At 45.8% G+C, this 20,850-nt stretch overlaps 1 protein-coding gene across 3 annotated transcripts in view; it reads left to right on the forward strand.

The window, feature by feature from the left end:
• Positions 1-1,842: 1,842 nt before the first annotated feature.
• The window catches only part of TARS2 (threonyl-tRNA synthetase 2, mitochondrial), a 39,378-nt gene continuing 20,370 nt past the window's right edge, over positions 1,843-20,850 (forward strand). For 2 of the 3 annotated variants that reach the window (XR_014002695.1, XM_081173551.1), the window contains exons 1-5: positions 1,843-3,012; positions 4,230-4,420; positions 5,279-5,402; positions 14,518-14,642; positions 18,160-18,277. Coding sequence is in view for 2 of the 3 variants with exons in the window: in XM_081173551.1 (XP_081029677.1) it covers positions 2,947-3,012; positions 4,230-4,420; positions 5,279-5,402; positions 14,518-14,642; positions 18,160-18,277 (624 nt within the window). In the remaining variant the exon portion in view is untranslated. The remainder of the gene's footprint in view (positions 3,013-4,229; positions 4,421-5,278; positions 5,403-14,517; positions 14,643-18,159; positions 18,278-20,850) is intronic. The other variant, XM_081173550.1, reaches the window with a different exon arrangement.

A 20,850-nucleotide genomic window follows, 5' to 3' on the forward strand; every position in this document is an offset into this window, starting at 1 on the left:
CCAGTTGCTGGAAACCACAAGAGCAGGCAGAAGGCTCTTGTGTTGAGATCCTGCTTGCGAGTTTCCCATTAAGGGCATCTTGGCCACTGTGAGAACAGAATGCCGGACTCAATGGCCTATTGGCCTGATGCAGTAGGCTCTTCTTCCTTCCTATGTTCTGATACCTACAGCACCCTTGCCTAGAAACTCTGGACTTCTCTCCTTTGGCAGGTGTGCTTAGTGCCCCCATAGAGAACCAGTCCCTGTTCCATGCACCAGTCAGACCTGAGCTGGGGCATCAAACCTCACAGTGGTCTGTCAAATCATGCCGACATTGCAGATGATTTGGTGGCCCAATTGTACCAATACTCAATGTGCATAGCTGTCAACTTTTCCCTTTTCTTGTGAAGAATCCTATGCAGAATAAAGGAATTTCCCTTAAAAAAAGGGAAACTTTGACAGCTATGTCGATGTGTACAAATTGCCTTCTCTTTTTGAAGAGGCATAGATCATGCAAATCCAGCACCTGTGGTATACATGCTATACATGTGTGTTGCCAGGGGGTGGGGTGAGACTGCCCACTCCTCTCCCACCTGAATTGGGCACCAGCCTCATAAAAATTTCCTTGAAAGGGCACCACATGAGCCTGGGCATATAGCTCATGTGGGCACTCTCAGATTAGACCTCCTAAATTCTTGTTCTTTGTAAATCTGAATCAACTCCTTTTAAAGGCTTCCTACAAGACTGGGTTGCAATTTATTTCTTCTGTGTCTGTGCCTTGTTTTTGGGTTTTGGTTTTTTAATTTATCATCTCTGCACATCTGATTATTTTGCCAAGGTAACAACCTGGTTATCTTTTCCTAGCATGCTGTTTACTTAAGTAGTTATTTTACCTCCAGAGTTAGGAGTGAGTTCTGCTGAGCTTATCTGTATTTACATTTGGGGCCCAATCCACGCAACCAAGAGTAAGCCAAATTGGGATATGCAAATAAATGTAGGTAGGACCAAGTTGTTTGTAATTCACAAACATTTCCATCATCCTCAGAATAAGCCTTAAAAGCTAGGCCATGTTTGAGAGGTTTTTTTTGTGTGTGTGAGCGAGGCCGTAATCCATGGAACAAGTCTTAAAAGGTAGGACACAGTTTGGGTTTTTCAGTTGTGCGTGTGAATAATAATAAGGCATTCTTCGGATAGAACAGACACCAGTAGCAACTTCAAAGAGCCACTCTGCCATCACTCATAGGAAAAAAATTAATCTGGTATGAGCGTCTTGGATTTGCTGATTAAAAATATGAAAAACCCAGAGGGTGAAATACGGTCCTTTTCGGTGTTAGGAGGGAAAGGGGAGGGTTAGGGTTTTGACATCAATTTCAGGGGGTGGGGTGGGCGAAATATATTGGGAGCTGTCTGGTTCTCATGAGCACTTGGCAGGGCCAGCGCGCCCTCAAGGGAAGATGAGGCGACCACTGCAGGTGGCTGGATTCACAGGGGCAGCAGATTGCAATGTAGAACTTTACATTTTAGGTAGGAGAGGAACACCATCTTGTGGTTCGTCTTGGGTGCCAAAATGTCTTGGGCCAGCCCTGGCACTTTTATACCACATTGATTCCAGTGGAAGGGATTCAATGATATGCACTTAACTCTCCTACTGGGGAAAAATTAGTGGAGTTTTAAGAGGGTATCCTTGGCCAGATCCTGCCCATTCTATGAATTGCTCATTGAAAAGACATTGGGATCCAATTCATATTTGGATGTTTACTTTCTAACATGTGATTTTAATGCTTAAATAAGCCCTTTCTGCCTTTTGTGTGTGCACACTGATAATCTGGTTTATAGGATTTTATGGAGCTGCTAGGGGGAACCCCTGGGCCCTTGAATCAGCAGCCTAACAGGCAAAGGGTTCGTATGTAGTGTTAGTCATACTCTTGAGTAAACCCACTGAAACAAATGGACATGATTTAGGTCCATTGTTTTCAATGTGTCTACTCTGAGTAGAATTCAGTTGGGCACAATTCAAAGCTTGCCCCTTTCCCTATGATGGATAGGCAGTGTTAGAAGCTGCACCTGTTGAATTTCCACCTCCTACAGTACTTAAATGAGACATAGGAAAAAATTACTTTATTTAGAACACTGACTATGCTACATATGTTTTAAATAAATAAAGGCATTTTTTAAAAGACCTTTGAGTACTGTAGGGGACGTGGAAATCCAACTAATGCATCTTTTCCAGAACTCTACCTATCAGGCTGAAAGCTGCATGCTTTATGCCTGTTACGCAGAAATTGGTTATGTTTTGGTTTTAATTGCAACATGCAGTTCTCTTCAGTGTATGGCCACAAAATTCCTTTGCAGCTAGGCTGTGTTTTGCCCTAAGCGTTCCCTGCCGTGCCTACTGGGTTGCCAACTTTCCAACTGGCCGCTGCAGCTGTGCAGCTTGACAGACCTCGCTCAACACGGTTAAAGCGTGCTTCTCAGCTACATGCAGTGAGGGGAGCCTTTCCCCCTTTGCACCCTACACAAAGGCTTGCATATCAGTTTCTGGCAACCTCGCGTGCCAGCCTGCGATCCAAGAAGCCCTCCTTAATTCGCAGGAGAATCGGTGGCTGCAGCATTTCATTTCCCCGCCTTGCTTGTCGCGTTGATCCGGGCGGGGGAGGAAAGGTGGGCGGAACTTCACATCCTCGAGTCCTTGTTTCAGGAGGGGAGGGGGAAGGAAACTCCTTCCAGGGGGAGGACACCTATTGGCCAGCTAGACTACCAATCCGCGTTCTCTTCCTCTTTGCAGAGGCGGCCAATCAGCGCGCGCAGAGTCCCACGCAGGCGGCTGCTGCTGCTGCTGCTCCCGGTTCGCAGTTTGCAAGGTGGAGAGGGATGCTGGAGCGGCTTTTGCAGAGGGTGCAACCGGCCTGAGGGACCCCGGCAGGTTCCCACGTGGGAACTGAGGACTTGACACGGGTTTTCTAAAAGATGAAGGTCCTTTGGCCTTGGAGGAAGATCTGGGCTGGGAAGAGCCATCTCTGCAGGCTGTACAGGGTCTGTTGATAGTCTTCTAATTTAAATGTATTTATTTTTCGAATCCTTCCTTTCCCCAGTCTCCAGTCCTACTTTTCTCGCTGCCCCATAATTTCTAAAGCTGCAGCCTCTCGTCTTGAAAGTTCCTGTGCTGCTGCTGTTTTTCTGTCCAGCAGGCAGGCTTTCAACCGGTGAGGCCTTCCATTCGCCCCAGGAGTAGAGCCAGATTTTTGCCTGTTGTAGCAGGTCCTTCAAAGCACCGGCACTTTCAGATTTATGTGAATGACCAAGGCGAGACCGCCTGGCCTGAACTTGGTCGTTCCTTAACGTTGCTTTCAGGACAGTGCTGCGTAGAGAAAACACGTTGCAAAGCGATACAACATAATGGAGCATCTCTGAACATGCACAGAGTGCAACTGTGGCATTTTCCCCACACCGCTGGGAATGAAGAAGCATGGTTGCCGGGCAATCCCTGGTGTCCAGCGTCGCTCCAGATATAACAGTACTTTCTTCCCTTGACAACCTTTGGAGCTGATCATCCAGTCTTCCCACCCCAAACCTTAGAGGTTATTGCTTTATGATGGTGCTCCCATACATTTGCAACACACCCAACTGGGGCTTGCTAAATGAAACGACTAGGTGCCAAATGCACTCCTGTAGCATCTCTGTACAAGTTGTGCATCCTTTGGAGGTAAGCTCCTGTCAGTAGGTGCTCTTTATTTTTCCTCTATCTTGGGAGCATCTGATGTTTGCCCACAAGTGTCTGACTGAGCGCTGAATTGCCGTTCTGGGTGCGCCACGTGAAACCTGTTCTTGGAGAGACAGGGCAGGGGTCTGTATATCAGTTTCTCTTTGGGTTGGCAGTTTGTCACACTGACACTCCTAACTGGTATAAAAGGGAGCCTGCTGCCTCCAGGTTTATCTGCTACCAGTTTTGGGGAGAAAACTGCTCCAAGGCAGTTGGTTACCCCTTTCCATCATTCTCTGCAAATGGTACCATTTCCCCAGCAAACCATGTAACTCTTCTTCACTTTCCCCTCAACGGAACTATGTTGGTTGTAGTACCTGGCTGTAGTTTTTTTCAGTCCTGTAACAAATAATAACATTACTAGATTTGCTGGCCATCTTCTGTTTTAACGGGGGTCTTGTCAGTCATTCTGCATTTTGAAAGTGGCCATTTCCCTAAGGTAAGGACAGAATTAATGGCGATTGACTCTGTCGTATGTCTTCTCCTGTAGGCGGGTGCTCTTCCTTCCCACATCTCTGAGCGCCTGGCGTTTTATGAGAAGCTAAAAGCTGCTGCGGCGGAACGATGCGCCGAGCGAAGCCACAAAAACAGCCGGCCGATCCGGATTTCCCTACCAGGCGGCAGTGAAATAAACGGGGAGGCCTGGATGACCACGCCGTATCAAGTGGCACTGCAGATCAGGTGCGTGTGTTAGATGTTTGCTATGTGCTTTCTTCAAATGTGCTTCCTCTTGAACACTTTTTTTTTTTTTTAAAGCAAACTGTTTGGGGCAAAGGTTGGCAGCTCTTATGAACAGAGATGTGCGACTCAAAAATTTGAGATCCTGTCCTTCACTTGTAAAAACATATCCCTAGGAAATGAGTAATATTGGAAGTTTTTTGAGATGCCCCTGAGTTGATGGGAGTTGTAGTTCAACAGCATCTGGAGGTTCAGCAGCTTTGGCCTTCTTAAGGCTTAGCACGCTCTTCTTTAACTCAGAATCTGAAACCTTGTGATTCACTGGAAGGGCCGTAGCTCAGGGAGAGAGCATCTGCTTTGCAAGCAGACAGGTCCAGTTTCTGTCCCCAGTGGCATATCCAGGGCAGGCTGGGAAAAGAGCCCCTCTGGGGGATTCTAGACAACCTCTGCCAGTCAGTGTGAGCAGTACTGAACTAGGTGGACAGATAGTCCGACTCGCTACAAGGCAGCTTCCAGCTTCTGCCTTTTGGAGACAATCTTCACACCTTAAAAATAATAATATGTTTCTGCACCGCTTAGAGATTCTTAATATCAAGCAGCGCAGAAGTACCTAAAATAAATAAAAATAAATATCTGGTCCATTTCTCTTTGTGGTTGCGAGGCAGTTGCCAATCAGATATGTCCTAACCTCCCACTTTAGAAGACATCTAAAGGCAGCCCTGTTTAGGGAAGCTTTTAATGTTTAATAGGTTATTGTGTTTTAGTGTTTTGTTGGAAGCTGCCCAGAGTGGCTGGGGAAACCCAGATGAGCGGGGTATAAATAATAAATTATTGTTGTTATTATTATTACTGCTCTTGCAGCCAGAGTCTGGCCCAGGGTGCCGTGGTGGCACGGGTGAATGGGAGCCTACATGACCTGGATCGCCCGCTGGAGGGCGACGCCAGCTTGGAGTTTGTGGATTTCGAATCTCAGGATGGGCAGGCGGTGAGTACCCAGAGGAGTTTTGCTTGTGCAGAAGAGAGAGAAGGAAGCTGCTAAATCTTGATTGGAGTTTAGCAAGCAAGCACGGGAAAGGGCCTCACTCCCCTTCCAGATACCAGAACTTCTGGGGGCTGAATTCAAGGTTTGGCACTGCCAGACACCCTGATTCCTCATTGGTGGCGCCTACCAGCTCCACCACAGGGAAATGGTGTGTGGCCCAAGCAGCAGGATTGAACCCTCTGCTCATCAGCTGATAAGCAGAGTGTTCATATCAAATTTATATTAATACCGTTTTTTTTTTTGTTTTTTTTTTTACCATTTCATCAACTTATTTCAGAATTCTATCGGACTTCCCCACATCTCCCGCATAATGCATTCTTAACAATAAAATTTATCAGCAAATTATAACCTTGTTTCATGTGTTTCTTTTTTACTTTCAATTGCAGTTTAAGTTTAAATCTCTTGTTTTCCACTTACTCTTAAAATATAGCATATTGTCATTTTTACCCATTTAAACCTTAATTCTTTCATAAAAATTATCCAATTTCTTATATAAACCACTTTTGTTGCTGGGGCTAACATTCCAAATCATACGGCGTCTTAAGATTCATATAACTTATAATACTTTTGCAAATAGTCCTTAAATTTTTTCCAATCCTCCTCCATAGCTTCTTCTCCCAGATCACGGATCCTTGCAGTCATCTCGGCTAGTTCCATGTAGTTCATCAGTTGCGTCTGCCAGTCCTCCAGTGTGGGCAAATCTTGAGTCTTCCAATGCTTAGCGATAAGAATCCTTGCTGCAGTAGTAGCGTACATGAAAAGAGTTCTATCCTTCTTTGACACCTTCTGGCCGACAATGCCCAGGAGGAATGCCTCCGGTTTCTTAGGGAAAGTGTATTTAAACACCTTTTTTAACTCGTTATATATCATTTCCCAGAAGGCCTTCACTCTTGGGCAGGTCCACCAGAGGTGAAAGAATGTCCCTTCAGCCTCCTTACATTTCCAGCATTTATTATCGGACAAATGGTAAATCTTAGCAAGCTTGACTGGGGTCATGTACCACCTGTATACCATTTTCATAATGTTTTCTTTCAAGGCATTACATGCCGTAAACTTCATACCGGTGGTCCATAACCTTTCCCAGTCCTCAGACATGATGTTATAACCAATGTCCTGAGCCCATTTTATCATGGCTGATTTAACTGTCTCGTCCTGAGTGTTCCATTTAAGCAGCAAGTTATACATTCTCGATAATAGCTTGGTCTTTGGTTCTAACAATTCTGTCTCAAGTTTCGATTTTTCCACCTGGAATCCTGTTTTTTTATCTAGCTTAAAAACCTCATTGATTTGGGCATAGTGAAACCAATCTTGCACCTTACCCTTTAACCTTTCAAAGCTCTGCAACCTCCAATTGTCTCCAATGTTCTCTATTATTTCCCAATATTTCGGCCATCCGGCCTCCATATTGGGTTTTTTCCGAGCCTTGGCCTCTATTGGTGATACCCACCTCGGAGTTTTGCTTTCTAATAAGTCTTTGTATTTTTTCCAGACCATAAATATTGCTCTCCTGACAATATGGTTTTTAAACATTCCATGTGTTTTTGCCTTGTCATACCACAAATACGCATGCCAACCTAACGAGTTATTAAAGCCTTCCAGATCCAGGACATCAGTGTTTTCCAACAAAATCCAATCTCTCATCCAGCAGAAGGCTGCAGCTTCGTAATATATCCTTAAGTCCGGCAGGGCAAATCCCCCTCTCTCCTTTGCATCAGTTAGTATTTTAAACTTTATTCGGGGCTTTTTGCCCTGCCAGACAAATTTAGAGATATCCTTCTGCCACTTTCCAAAACATTCCACTCTGTCCACAATCTGTAAGGCCTGAAACAAAAACAACATCTTTGGCAAAACGTTCATTTTTATAGCTGCAATTCGGCCTAACAAGGATAACTTCAGTCTTGACCAAATTTCTAAATCTTTTTTAACTTCTAACCAGCATTTCTCGTAATTATCTTTAAATAGGTTCAGGTTCTTGGAAGAGAGATTAACCCCCAGGTATTTCACTTTTTTAACAATGTTTAGTTCTGTTTCCTTCTGAACTCTTCTGTTTCAGTAGCTGTCAAATTTTTCCCTAACACCTTAGTTTTTTGTTTGTTCAACTTGAAACCCGCCACCCGACCAAATTTCTGTATCAGTTCTAAAACTCTTTTTGTACTAGATTCTGGCTCCTGTAATGTTAAAACCAAGTCATCTGCAAATGCTTTCAGTTTATATTGTTTCACTCCGACCCGTATTCCTTGTACCTGCCGATCCTTCCTTATCATGTTCAGCAAAACCTCCAGGACTGAAATAAACAATAAAGGGGACAGGGGGCACCCCTGGCGTGTTCCTTTTTCAATCTGAAGTTCTTCTGTCACCACATTGTTCACTATCAACTTAGCTTTTTTTCGGAATAGATTGCTTCTATTCCGTTCTCAAACCCCCTTCCCACTCCCATCCCTTCCAAGTTTCTCTTCATAAATTTCCAAGAAATATTGTCAAAGGCTTTCTCCGCATCAATAAAAATTAACACTGCTTTAGTGTTAATGTTTGTTTGTAAAAGTTCCAGAATATCAATAATGTTCCTGGTGTTATCAAACAAATGTCTACCAGGGAGAAAGCCTGCTTGGTCCTTATGAATTACTTCATTTAAAACCTTTTTAAATCTATTTGCCAAAATGTCTGCAAATATTTTGTAATCCACATTTAGGAGTGAGATGGGACGGTAATTCTTAAGTTGAGTCTTTTCAGTTTCCACTTTAGGTATCAGAGTGATGAATGCTTCTTTCCACGTATCGGGTGCCCTCCCTCCCCCCATAATCTGGTTGCAAACCTCCACTAATGGTTGTGTCAAGTAGTCCTTTAACATCCTGTAGTACTTGGAGGTAAGTCCATCAGGGCCTGGGGATTTGCCTAACTGCATGTTCTGTATGGCAACCTCAATTTCCTGTTGTGTTATTTTACAATTCAAGATTGACCTCTTCTCTTGAGATAATTCTGGTAAGCCATTATCTTTCAAAAATTGTTCTATCTCAGCCAATTCCTCAGGCCCTTGGGTGTACAGTTTTTTGAAATATTTCTGGAAGCACTTTCTAATTTCTCCTGGTTTCTGAATATTTTTTCCTTCCACTTCTAGATTGGTAACATAGTTTAATTTTTGTCTCTTTTTCAACTGCCAAGCTAACAGCTTCCCACATTTATTCGCAGATTCAAAAGATCTTTGGTTCATTTGTTTAATTTTCCATTCCACTTCTTGGTTGATCAGTTTCATATATTGTGACTGGTGAAATTTAATTTCTCTTAAAGTCTCTTTTGATTTTGGATTCAGTCTTAATTTTTTCTCTCCGGCTGTTATCTTCTCTAATATCTTATCCTTTTTCCCATTCCAAAGTTTTTTCTTGATCGTATTTTGTTGTATCAGAAACCCTCTCATAACAGCTTTACTTGCGTCCCAGATTATTCTTTTTTCCACCGAGGTGTTGAGGTTAATTTCAAAGTAGTCCTTTAAAGTTTTTTGGGCCTTCTTTACAATCTCTTGATCTCTTAGCAGGTTGTCATTCATTTTCCATCTGAAGGAATCGGCAGTAGTAAATCTCATTTCTATTTTCATAGCGTTATGGTCGGAGCATGTCTTTGGGCAGATTTCTACTCTTGTGGTCTTAGGTGCCAGACCTCTAGTTGTCCAGATTTGGTCGATTCTTGTCCATGACAGATGGGCCTCAGAAAAGAAAGTTCCTTCTTTACCTAGGGGGTTTCTCGTCCTCCATAGATCAATCAAATCCATATTGTCAGTTAGTTCGAAAAAAGTCTTTGGTAGTCTTCCATCTTTGGTCAGGTTCTGGTTCTGTGACTTATCCATATAGGTAGAGACCACCCCATTCATGTCTCCCATCATAATGATGTTAGAATAGTCCAGATAATCCAGTAATGTCTCATGAAGCTTCTTGTAGAATTCTGATTTCCCCTCATTTGGTGCGTAAATTCCTAATATCAAAACTTTTTCTCCTTGGATTTGTATTTCAATTGCCAGGATTCTTCCTTGTTCATCTTTAAACAAAAATTTTGGTGATAAATTCTCTTTTGCATAGATCACCACTCCTCTCTTTTTAACTCTGTCTGATGAGATAAATTCTTGGCCTAGTCTTTTGTTTATTAACACTTTCCTGTGAAGCCTGGTCACGTGGGTTTCTTGCAGACAGATTATATCCAAATGTTCCTTCTTCAAAATATGAAAAATCCTTTTGCGTTTCTCCGGGGAATTCGCGCCATTAATGTTCCAACTATACAGCTGTAGAGACATCCTGTATTAATCTGTTGTTGCTCTTTATGGGGTGTCTTCTTTCTTGTCTAAATCCGAGGGTGCTGGCACTTTCCCAGACTCAGGTGGAGGCCAAGGACCTGCTATTCCCTTCTGCAAGTCTTCTCCGTGGTCGTGCAGAAACTTCTGGCTGTCCTCTTTCGTTTTGATTTTAATCTTCTTTCCTGTGTAGTTGAATGATAGGCCTTGTGGAAACTCCCACCTGTAGGGTATTCCGTTGCTTCTCAAAAGCCCAGCTAGGTCAGTGTAGTTTGATCTGAGATCCAGTAGTTGTTTAGGAATATCCTTGTAAATTTGAGCTCTTCTGTCCTGGATCTCAAGTGCTTTATTAAAATGTAGGTCAAGTAGTTTGTCTCTCTCTTGCTTGGTCCTTAAAATGATCAAACAGTCTCTAGGCCTGTCCTTCCTGGCAACTCTTCCCAGTCTGAATGCAGTTGTTATTTTAAAATCTGTATCTTCTTCTATACCCCAGAATTTAGAAAATTCTGCTGTCAAAAAGCCAGTCAAGTCCTCTTTCTCAATCTCTGGGATAGAGCGTAATCTCAAATTATTTTCCCTGTTTCTCAGTTCCACCATAGACAGGTAGGCCTGCTGGTCGCTGACGTGTTTGTAAAGCGGCCTTACTTCTCCTTTCAATTCATCCGCTTTCTGAATTGCTTGGCCTGCTTTTTCATTCGCAGCCTCGGCCAATTTCCGATTTTCAGATGTAGCGTCCTTTAAACTCCCAATATCTTGTGAGTGCTTAGCCACCTGTTCAGAAAGTTTAGTAATTGAGGATGTAGCTAGGTCAATTTTAGCAGTTTGGTCGTCAACCTTTTTGTTCAAAATTGCAAATTGTTGTAGCATTTCCTCTAAAAGAGTTCCAGATCCCCCTGCTGCCATATCCTCAGTTGTTGGCTGTTCAGCTTCCTTAGATGGAGCTGTTGCTGAGGGTACAGCTCCCTGTAAAACAGCAGGGACTGAAGATCTGCGAGCCTGGGAAATCAGAGTTGTTTGTACTAATTGGCCTTTTCCTGCTTTCGACGCAGCTCTTGTTTTCGGTGGACCACTCATCCCACACCTGCCTTTGGATTCAAGGTCAAACTGTCAAATGTTCCATGAGAAAGACAGGCCTCAAAGTAGATAACCAAGCCACAGAGAGTCAAAACAAAGTTGGTTCTCAGGAATTTGTAAATCCCAAACTCCACTAGAGGGAGTGTTGTTACAGTTCAGGAAAGAAGGAAGAAGGTTCAGTCGCCATTAAAGTTCCTGCAGTTAAGTAAATTAACAATAGTCCTCAAAGAAAACTTTTTTTCCACTGGCAAAGCCCTTTCAATATTGTCCCAATAGTTTATCTGAAGATGCAAGATACAGTTGTTTAATTGTATCCACCAATGATGCCTCTATGTATCCGTTTTAGCTTTGTATATGTATCCGCAAAGAAGCTTTTTACCCCCTGCAAGCCCGGGACTGGGGTTTTTTAAGTTTTAAAAGTCCAGTAAGGGAGAGGATCCTCAAGTAAAATCAACACAGTAACAGATAGAAAAATAAAAGCTTGCCTTTCCCTTCAGTTACCAACTCCACCAGACGCATGAAGCTTCCCGTCTTTAAATCCCTTTTTATTGCTTCCAGCTTGTCAGTTCCTTTGCCTTTGATCTCTAAGCACTACCGGGAGACGGACTTCCTTTTTCTCGTCTCCCGCTTTCAGCCAAATTTTTACTTTGTAGTCCCGAAATTAATACTCTTCCTACTCACGAGTAGATGATTTAGAATCCAATTCTTAAGGAAGAAAGGTCGGCGCTCATCAGCAACAGCCGCGCGGCTTCACTCCCGCAGAAAGAGCGATGAATCCACAGCACCGCTTCCCCTCCGCGCTTCCGGACCCCCTTACGGGGACCCTTCTTCGTTTTGGGGGTCGCTCTAGGTGCCCGCCGGATCCCACGGCCACGAGCTCGTTCTGCTCGTGGTTTATCTTAATGGGTCGTCGCTTTGCCGCAGCGAACGACCCTTTTCTGCGGAGCCCCTCTTCGCAGCGCAAAGAGGACCGCCATTACTTATTTCGCGCCGCCTCCGGAAGTCTATATTAATACCGTTTTTGAAAATAAATAAAAATATCTACCACGCTCCTAAAGAGAAGCAGAGAATCCTTTCCTATGAGGAAGGCGCTGGTGAAACAGACCTCTCCCCTCCCACCGCTATTGGTTAACTTTAGCAGATGGGTGGCCCTCCCCACCTGTCAGCATTTCTTTGTGGGGGGCGCGGGGGGGGGAGAAGAGAAAGAGCTGCCCTCCCTGGCCAAGAAATGGGTTCCTCAGACCCTGCGCTACAGGAAGGAATAGGCATGTGAACAGCTATGAGCTACATGGGGCTGGTTGCCTGCATCAAACCTTCGCTTGTGAGCTTCAGGAGCTTGTAGGGGCAGGCTGCCTGGCAGCTTGAACCCAAGCTGTGTCTCGTTGCCAGTGTTCCAGGAGAGGATGCTTTCAGGAGGAATGTCCGGGTGGGCGGCCTTCTCCGTCAGGGTGGTGTGGTCATTCTTGCCAGGAAAGTCCAGTCTGGTGACGTTGCTCTGTAGGCGAAGGCAGAAAGACCTCAACCTCCAGCCTTCCTTCCTCAGGCTCCTGGGGTGTTCATCCTTTCGAAATTATATTGGGCTTCTTCCTATCTCCTTGCCATGATGGCTGGAAGATTTGGAACAGAGAAGATAATAATAATAATAATTTATTATTTATACCCCACCCATCTGGCTGGGTTTCCCCAGCCACGCTGAGCGGCTTCCAACAGAATATTAAAATACAATGACCTATTAAACATTGAAAGCTTCCCTAAACAGGGCTGCCTTCAGATGTCTTCTAAAAGTCTGGTAGTTGTTTTTCTCTTTGACATCTGGTGGGAGGGCATTCCACAGGGCTGGTGCCACTACTGAGAAGGCCCTCTGTCTGGTTCCCTGTAACTTGACTTCTCGCAATGAGGGAACCGTCAGAAGGCCCTCGGCACTGGACCGCAGTGTCTGGGCAGAACAATGGGGGTGGAGACGCTCCTTCAGGTCTACTGGACCAAGCCCATTTAGGTCTTTAAAGGTCAGCACCAGCACTTTGAATTGTGCTCGGAAACATACTGGGAGCCAGTGTAGGTCTTTCAAGACCGGTGTTATGTGGTCTCTGTGGCCGCTCCCAGTCACCAGTCTAGCTGCCGCATTCTGGATTAGTTGTCGTTTCTGGGTCACCTTCAAAGGTAGTCCCATGTAGAGCGCATTGCAGTAGTCCAAGTGAGAGATAACTAGAGCATGCACCACTCTGGCGAGACAGTCTGCGGGCAGGTAGGGTCTCAGCTTGCGTACCAGGTGGAGCTAGCCTCCATGGACAGCTGTGAGTCCAGAAGAGGAAGGACTTCCTCACAGAGAGCACAGATAAACTCTGGGATTCGTTCCCATGAGACATAATGACGGCCAACAACTTAGATTTAAAAGAGAGTCAGGCTGATTCAGGGAGGAGGCAGAGGAGACTGTCAGGGACTAGCAGCGTCTAGGACTGTTCTTCCTCTACCGTCAGAGACAGTAAATGCCTCTGAACAATACCAGTTGCTGAGACTCACAAGTGGTGAGAGGATTGATGTTGCATTCAGGTCCTCCTTGCAAGCTTCCCATTGGGCTATCTGGTTGGCCACTGCGAGGACAGGATCCTGGGCTAGGTTGGCCACCTTCCCCCCACCCCCCCCAAGCAAGGACTTGCTTATTGAGCAGACATTTTAGAATTAGAATTCCGTAACAGTTTCACTTTTGAAGCTTTAAGAAAAAGGCCAATATGTTTAATTTAAAAGCTGTCTGACAAAAGAGCACCCCGGCCTGTTCTTCCATTTTCTGTCCTTTAGCACCAGACAGAGCTTATTTGCCTAAATTGCGGATTCCTAGAATCATAGAGTTGGAAGAGACCACAAGGGCCATCGAGTCCAACCCCCTGCCAAGCAGGAAACACCATCAGAGCACTCCTGACATATGGTTGTCAAGCCTCTGCTTAAAGACCTCCAAAGAAGGAGACTCCACCACACTTCTTGGCAGCAAATCCCACTGTCGAACAGCTCTTACTGTCAGGAAGTTCTTCCTAATGTTTAGGTGGAATCTTCTTTCTTGTAGTTTGGATCCATTGCTCCGTGTCCGCTTCTCTGGAGCAGCAGAAAACAACCTTTCTCCCTCCTCTATGTGACATCCTTTTATATATTTGAACATGGCTATCATATCACCCCTTAACCTCCTCTTCTCCAGGCTAAACATGCCCAGCTCCCTTAGCCGTTCCTCATAAGGCATCGTTTCCAGGCCTTTGACCATTTTGGTTGCCCTCTTCTGGACACATTCCAGTTTGTCAGTGTCCTTCTTGAACTGTGGTGCCCAGAACTGGACACAGTACTCCAGGTGAGGTCTGACCAGAGCAGAATACAGTGGCACTATTACTTCCCTTGATCTAGATGCTATACTCCTATTGATGCAGCCCAGATTTCAGGCTTGGAGATTGTCTAGTAGCACTTTTCAAGCAGATAGTTTTCCAAGCTGCATCACATGCTTTCGACCGAGTCCATGCCTGCAGACAGACAACATTTCTTAACGGCCTGATCTAGCAGCCAGCCTCTTTTGATGTTCTTATAATAATATTCTCCCTTGGTTTGTTTTGACCATTGTCCTCAGGTTGCCTCTGCAAATGGGGAGGGGGGCAGTGCTGCTGCCTTGGGAAGGAGCCCGGAGTTCCAACGTACCTGACTAGACCTCTCCCAAAATTTCTCTTTTACCAGCTTTTCTGGCACTCCAGTGCCCACGTTCTAGGAGGTGCCGCCGAGCAGTTTTACGGTGCCTACCTGTGCCACGGACCCAGCACGGAAAATGGCTTCTTCTACGACATGTATTTGGATGAGGAGAGGTAAGTTGGAAGGGCGATGGTGGGAAGTGTTGTTGAAAAGATGCGGCAGAAAAGGGAAAGGGGGTAGGAGAGGAAAACAGCAGCTGCAGCTGTAGTTCTTCAGGTTACGGAGTTCTTGTAACAACTGGCTGGAATGTAAAGAGAGTTGGAAGCTAAAGTCCCTGGTCTCTGGGCTGAGCCGCTGGAGAGGCCTTGCCTTCCCTCTCTCAAGTGAAAGGGACACATGGCTCAGTAGTAGAGCCCTTGCTTGGCATGCAGAAGGGCCGGAGTGGTTTCTCCAGGTAGGGCAGGGAATTTCCTGTGCCTGAAACCCTGGAAAGACACTGGCAATCACTGTAGACCAGGCATCCCCAAACTCGGCCCTCCAGCTGTTTTAGGACTACAACTCTCATCATCCCTGGCTAACAGGACCAGAGGTCAGGGATGATGGGAATTGTAGTCCCAAAAACATCTGGAGAGCCGAGTTTGGGGGTGCCTGCTGTAGACAATAATGGATCAAGGGTCTGATGTGGTATAAGGCAGTTCCTTCTGTTCCTAATGAAATTAAGCCTTGCTTTCAGAACCATAAAGGCTGCAGACTTTTATTTTTAAGGAACAGCTGTAGCTCAGTGGAAACCCCCAGGGAAATGCTCCGTCAGTTATTATAACCCTATTATAAGAAAAGGTTGCAAGTGGACATCTATCCTTTCTAAATTGTGTGTGTTTTGTGGTTGCGGTGTTTCGTTACATCCCACCTGCTTCCCTTTCGGGGGTGGGGTGGAAGGAAGCGAATATATAAAATAGGAAAATTATTTCTCCCGCTAAAGGGCTGACCTGGGGTGCAAGGGAACGGAGTACGCTCCTTGGAGAAAATAGGGAAAAGTCAGCCTAACCCAGAGCTAGATGCAACAATGGCCTGGCTTGGTATAAGCCACCTTCCTGGGTCCCCATTTAAACCATCCCTTTATTCAGAAACATGAGGACTGGAATCTTAATTTTCTTGCTTAGAGCCAGGGCTGTAGCTCAGTGGGAGATTACCCAGGGTGCATGCAGAAGGCTCCAGGTTCTGTCTCTGATTGAGCTGGGAAGGACTCCCTGTCTGAAGCACCGGAGAACAAACACACAAAACGTAACCGGCTGTGCATTCACACAAACAATTCTCTTCTGTATTTTTATCACGGTATCAAATACTTCTCTTGCGCATTATCAACACAAAACCACTATCTCATAAGTTCCATTATCTTGATATAAAACATATGAACACATACAACTGATAAAGCCCAGGACGGCGAAACAAGGCATTATTCCGGAAATCCTTGTCAAGATTCTCTGGAACTATAGTAAGCTCCCATTTGGATTTTATGAACATACAAAGACACAGTGGTGCCCCGCAAGACGAATGCCTCGCAAGACGGAAAACCCGCTAGACGAAAGAGTTTTCTGTTTTTGAGCTGCTTCGCAAGACGATTTTCCCTATGGGCTTGCTTTGCAAGACGAAAACGTCTTGCGAGTGTTCCGATTTTTTCCCGCTCCCCCCCTTTTTCTAAGCCACTAAGCCGCTAATAGCCTTTTAGCCGCTAATCCGCTAAGCCTTTAATAGCCGCTAAACCGCTAATAGCGCTAATCCGCTAAGCCGCTAATAGGGTTGCTTCGCAAGACAAAAAAACCGCTAGACGAAGAGACTCGCGGAACGGATTAATTTCGTCTTGCGAGGCACCACTGTACGTGGAACAGAAACTAGCAGATATTTGGACTCTGTGAATGAACTGATCTATTGGGACGTCTGCTTACACTGTTGTACTTTATGTGTTGATAATGTGCAAGAGAAGTATAAAAATACAGGAGAGAATTGTTTATGTGAATGCACAGCCGGTTACGTTTTGTGTGTTTGTTCAATGTATTTTACGTAATGCTAGGTTTGATGTTGTTTTGCAATGAAGCACCGGAGACACATTGCTGCCAGTCACTGTCAACAGCATTGTGCTAGATCATGGGTCGGTAAACTAAGGCCCACGGGCCGGATCAGGCCCAATTGCCTTCTAGATCTGGTCTGCGGACAGTCCAGGAATCGCCGTGTGGATCGCCAGCGCACACGTTCTTTCCCTCTCCCTCACAGGGCGGCGCTTTTCTCCTCAGAGATGGAGCAATCTTGTCCCACGCCAGGCCCTGTCAATGGCGGGAGTTGGCTTGTCCGCCTCAGCAGGGCGGTGCTGTGAAGGGGGCCTGTGACACCGGTGGCTGCTGCGTTTTCCTCCTGCTTCTTCTCCCTCTCCCTCAGCCCTTCCTTCTCCGCGCCCCTTTTCCATGCCGCTTCCTCGCGCGCTTTCTTCGTTTCCGCCTCCCTCCCTCCCTCCTTCATTCCTCCCATGGTGTTCAGGCGGTTCGTTGCGGTGGCCGCGGCCACTGCTTGTAGGTTAAAGGGCGGCTCTGTCTTCTTCTCTGCGGTGCCTCTCAGGAAGCAGCAGCAGCAGCAGGTAGTGGGTAAAAGCTCTGGCAACGCCCCGGTTCTCCTACCTCTGCCCGCAGCTCCTCCTCCGGGGCTGCTGTTTCTGTCTTTGCCGGCCGACTCAGCCTCCTACCCCGCCATGGCGTCTGGCTGGCTGGAGAAGTCCAACTGCGGCTATTGGGACGATAGCTGGGACTAGTAAAGCGAAGCATCTTCAGGCCTCTTTTCGGCCGGGCAAAAATCATTCATTTTTTTCTTCAAAATATAATCCGCCTTCCCCCCAAGGTCTGAGGGACAGTGGACTGGCCCCCTGCTGAAAATGTTTGCTGACCCCTGTGCTAGATGCACCCTAATGATCTTACTCGGTATATGGCAGCTTCACATGTTCCTCTTGATGTGTTCATTGCTTTTGAGATTTTGTTGTTGAAAAAAAAAGAGGCAGGATAGGCATATGGTGCATGAGATATTGAATGTGAAAAGAATCTCCTTCTGAAAGTGGTCTGTGTGCATGCGCACGCACACACTTTTTGCCTTGCACAAATGAATTGGCCTGTGGGACTTTCTCAATCCCGTGGGTGGGTGTGTTACACCTTTGCTGTCCACTAGGTGTCGCCACTGGTCAAGCAATGACTTTTCTGTACTGAGAAATTTTGCTAGTCTTGAAACTTCTTTCCAAATCCTCCTGATGATTTAATCTCTGAATCGTCATAAAGTTTGACTTAAGCAGAAGACTTGCAAGGGTTGCTGGTCGAAGGTGGGGGGGGGGGAGCTTTGTGAGTGTCAGAAAACGCAAACAGGATAACAAAACCTTAATCTCCAAAGTTTCTAAGATCAAACAAGTAAATAAACTTGATTAGGAGCAGTTCACAACATATCCAGGGACAAAGGCTGTCTGGTCCACAGAACTGGCTGGTCCAAATCAAGGGTTTATCTTTCTGTCTGTTGGTTAGGTATCAAAACTTTGAAGATCAGGGCTTTTATCACCCTCTTTGTAATTTTGGGTCTGCCTGGGCTGCCTATAATTGCTTGACATTATCTGTTGATGTCTCCATATTTCCTGTAAAGAGCTTCTCATTTCTTTCTTCTTCACAGGACTGTGTCCAGTAAAGACCTGCCAGTCCTGGAGGAAATCTGCAAGGGGATAATTGCCAAGAACCATCCCTTTGAACGGCTGGAAGTATCTCGAGAGGAACTAATGGAGCTCTTTAAGGTGCAAACTCCAAAGAATGTCAGAAGCGCCCTCCGTCATTTCGTAGAAAGACGGACTAAAAAGAAGCTTAGATTAGTTAAGTGCCGGGGCCTCTGCTTTGCCAGTGACATAACTGGATTTTGCACCTGAAACCAAGATGAGTGAGGATGGCAAGAGTACTTCTGGACAAGTATTGTGTTAGGAGCACAAGAAGGACAAGAAAAATAGTTTAATGCTTAGGTAAAATGTGACATATTTGTCCCCTGAGCTGAGGCCATGGTTCTCCAGAAGTTATTGTATTGCTAGTCCATTTCCAGTTTGAGATCTGGTGCTCCCTGGTGTTCATGGATGGGAACTCTTCTTGACATCCTTGACCACTGACTATGGTGGAATCTTGCAGCAACATCTGGGCTGCCACAGATGTTCCACACCTTAGTTTCAAGGTGCTGTGGGGCATTCTTCCCTTTGCTTTCCTACCCTACTGGAATTTCCACTCCTGAAAACGTTGTGGCTGTGAAAATTACTAAAATGGCTGGCAACAGGTTCTTCAAGCTTTTCCTCCTGTTTTTGTTTTGATGGCCTGGTTTCTGAAACGGGTGCAAAGTTGTCTACAATTCCTGGAAGTTGACTGCCGTTTGTGGCATCTGCTGCCACAGGACGCGCCAATGAACCAGAGGCTTTTAAGAGGGCATTAAACCAGTTTCTGAAGAGCTGCCTGTCAGTGGCTATTAGTCAACTGAACCTCCATGTTCAAAGGCTGTCTATCCCAGTTGTTGGAGACATAAACATCTGCCTTCCACCCTCTCTTTTGGGGCCTCCCAGGATAATTTGTTTGGGCTTTTGTGGGGAAACAGAACGATGGCCCAGTTCAGCCTTCCCTGGGCTCATACCCTACAGATATTTTGGACTTCAGCTCCCATCATCCTTAGCCAACACTGCTGTGCTAGTATGTCATTGGGGAGAGCTGTAGTCCAAAAGATCTGGAAGGCACCAGAAGGCATGGGGAACGGCTGGGCTTGGTGGCCGATTTTTAGAAAGAGTGCAGGGTTCCTCTTGCATATCGCTCTTGATATGGGAACATAGGTGCAAACTCACAGTCAGGCATAGCCTTCGAAATACACAGCTCCATTTAACTGGTTTATCCAGAGTGTTGCATTTGCAAAGTTTTCCGTGCTTGCCAGGATTAGAGGGGTCGTATCCAATGCAGTGCTAAGTTAAAGTCACTTAGCCGTATACGTGACGTGTTTTGCACAAGAGAACATGTAAGTAGGTTGCTGGTCACTTGTGTTGACCCATAGATTGTGTAATCTGTTGCGCAACGAGTTTGCACTGGCACAGCTTGTTGTGCTGAATTGCCCTTGCACTAGCAGAGAGAGAATACAACCCACATCCTCCAGGTCTAATGGCAGGATACCATTCATGCAACAGTAGAGAGAGAGCCCTGAAGGACAGCCTTCACCTATGTATTTTCAATGAACCAGCCCAGGTCTAAGTATCTGCAGTTAAGGTCCAACTAGGCTGTTGAATGCAAGGAACAGGGCCTTTTCAGTGATGGCCTCACATTTCTGAGGCTTCCTCCCAAAGGAGAGGTGTTGCTCCCTCCCATGTTTTGCTTTTAAGCAGGCTTGTTCTTTCGACCCACTTCTTATTGAAATGATGAGCTGTGTTTTGAATATTGTTTTCTCTCTCACTGTTTTGGAACTAATAATGGCTTTTTAGTAGTGTGGGTTGTTTCAAACAGCTAGTAAGATTTCAGTTCTCGTTGTTGTTTAGTCGTATGCGACTCTTCGTGACCCCATGGACCAGAGCATGCCAGGCACTCCTGTCTTCCACTGCCTCCTGCAGTTTGGTCAAACTCATGCTGGTAGCTTCGAGAACACTGTCCCACCATCTCATCCTCTGTCGTCCCCTTTCCCAGCATCAGGGTCTTTTCCAGGGAGTCTTCTCTTCTCATGAGGTGGCCAAAGTATTGAAGCCTCCCCTTCATGGATCACTGCCTTGCCGTGGCGAAGGGGCTTGAATAACTCAGATAAGCTATGAACTATGCCAAGCAGGGCACCCAAGATGGACAGGTCACAGTGGAGAGTTTTGACCAAACGTGATCCACCTGGAGCAGGAACCGGCAAGCCACTGCAGTATCCCTGCCAAGAAAACTCCATAGACAAAAACATCAGTTCTCGGGGGCCACTAGGGGGCGCATCAGAAGATGGCTGACAATAACATCTCTCCGACCCACACGAGGTAATTTGAAGGCTATGATGGGAGTAATTAGCCTCCCTACCCCCCCCCAGATGGTGGGGGGGACTGCCCTTGCCTGCTGTGCTCTATACCACCCCCGAATTTGTGGGGATGGGGGCACTAGGCACAAAGCCCTCCTGTGGGATTCCGGCACTTCCGACGACGTCCCTGATCTGCGCCACTAGCTGCAAGAACTTCAAAAGAAACAATTTGGATGAAGGAATGCACATATTTCAAGGAAGGAGGGGGAGTAAAGACTGCTAACAGAAGAGATCTCTGATAAAACAAGACAAGAATAAATTATGAGAAGATACGCCAAGATACGGTATGGCAAATGACTGATGGGGGAGGGGGAA

Source organism: Podarcis bocagei (genome assembly GCF_964188305.1).
Source record: "Podarcis bocagei genome assembly, chromosome: 16".
Classification (NCBI taxonomy): domain Eukaryota; kingdom Metazoa; phylum Chordata; class Lepidosauria; order Squamata; family Lacertidae; genus Podarcis; species Podarcis bocagei.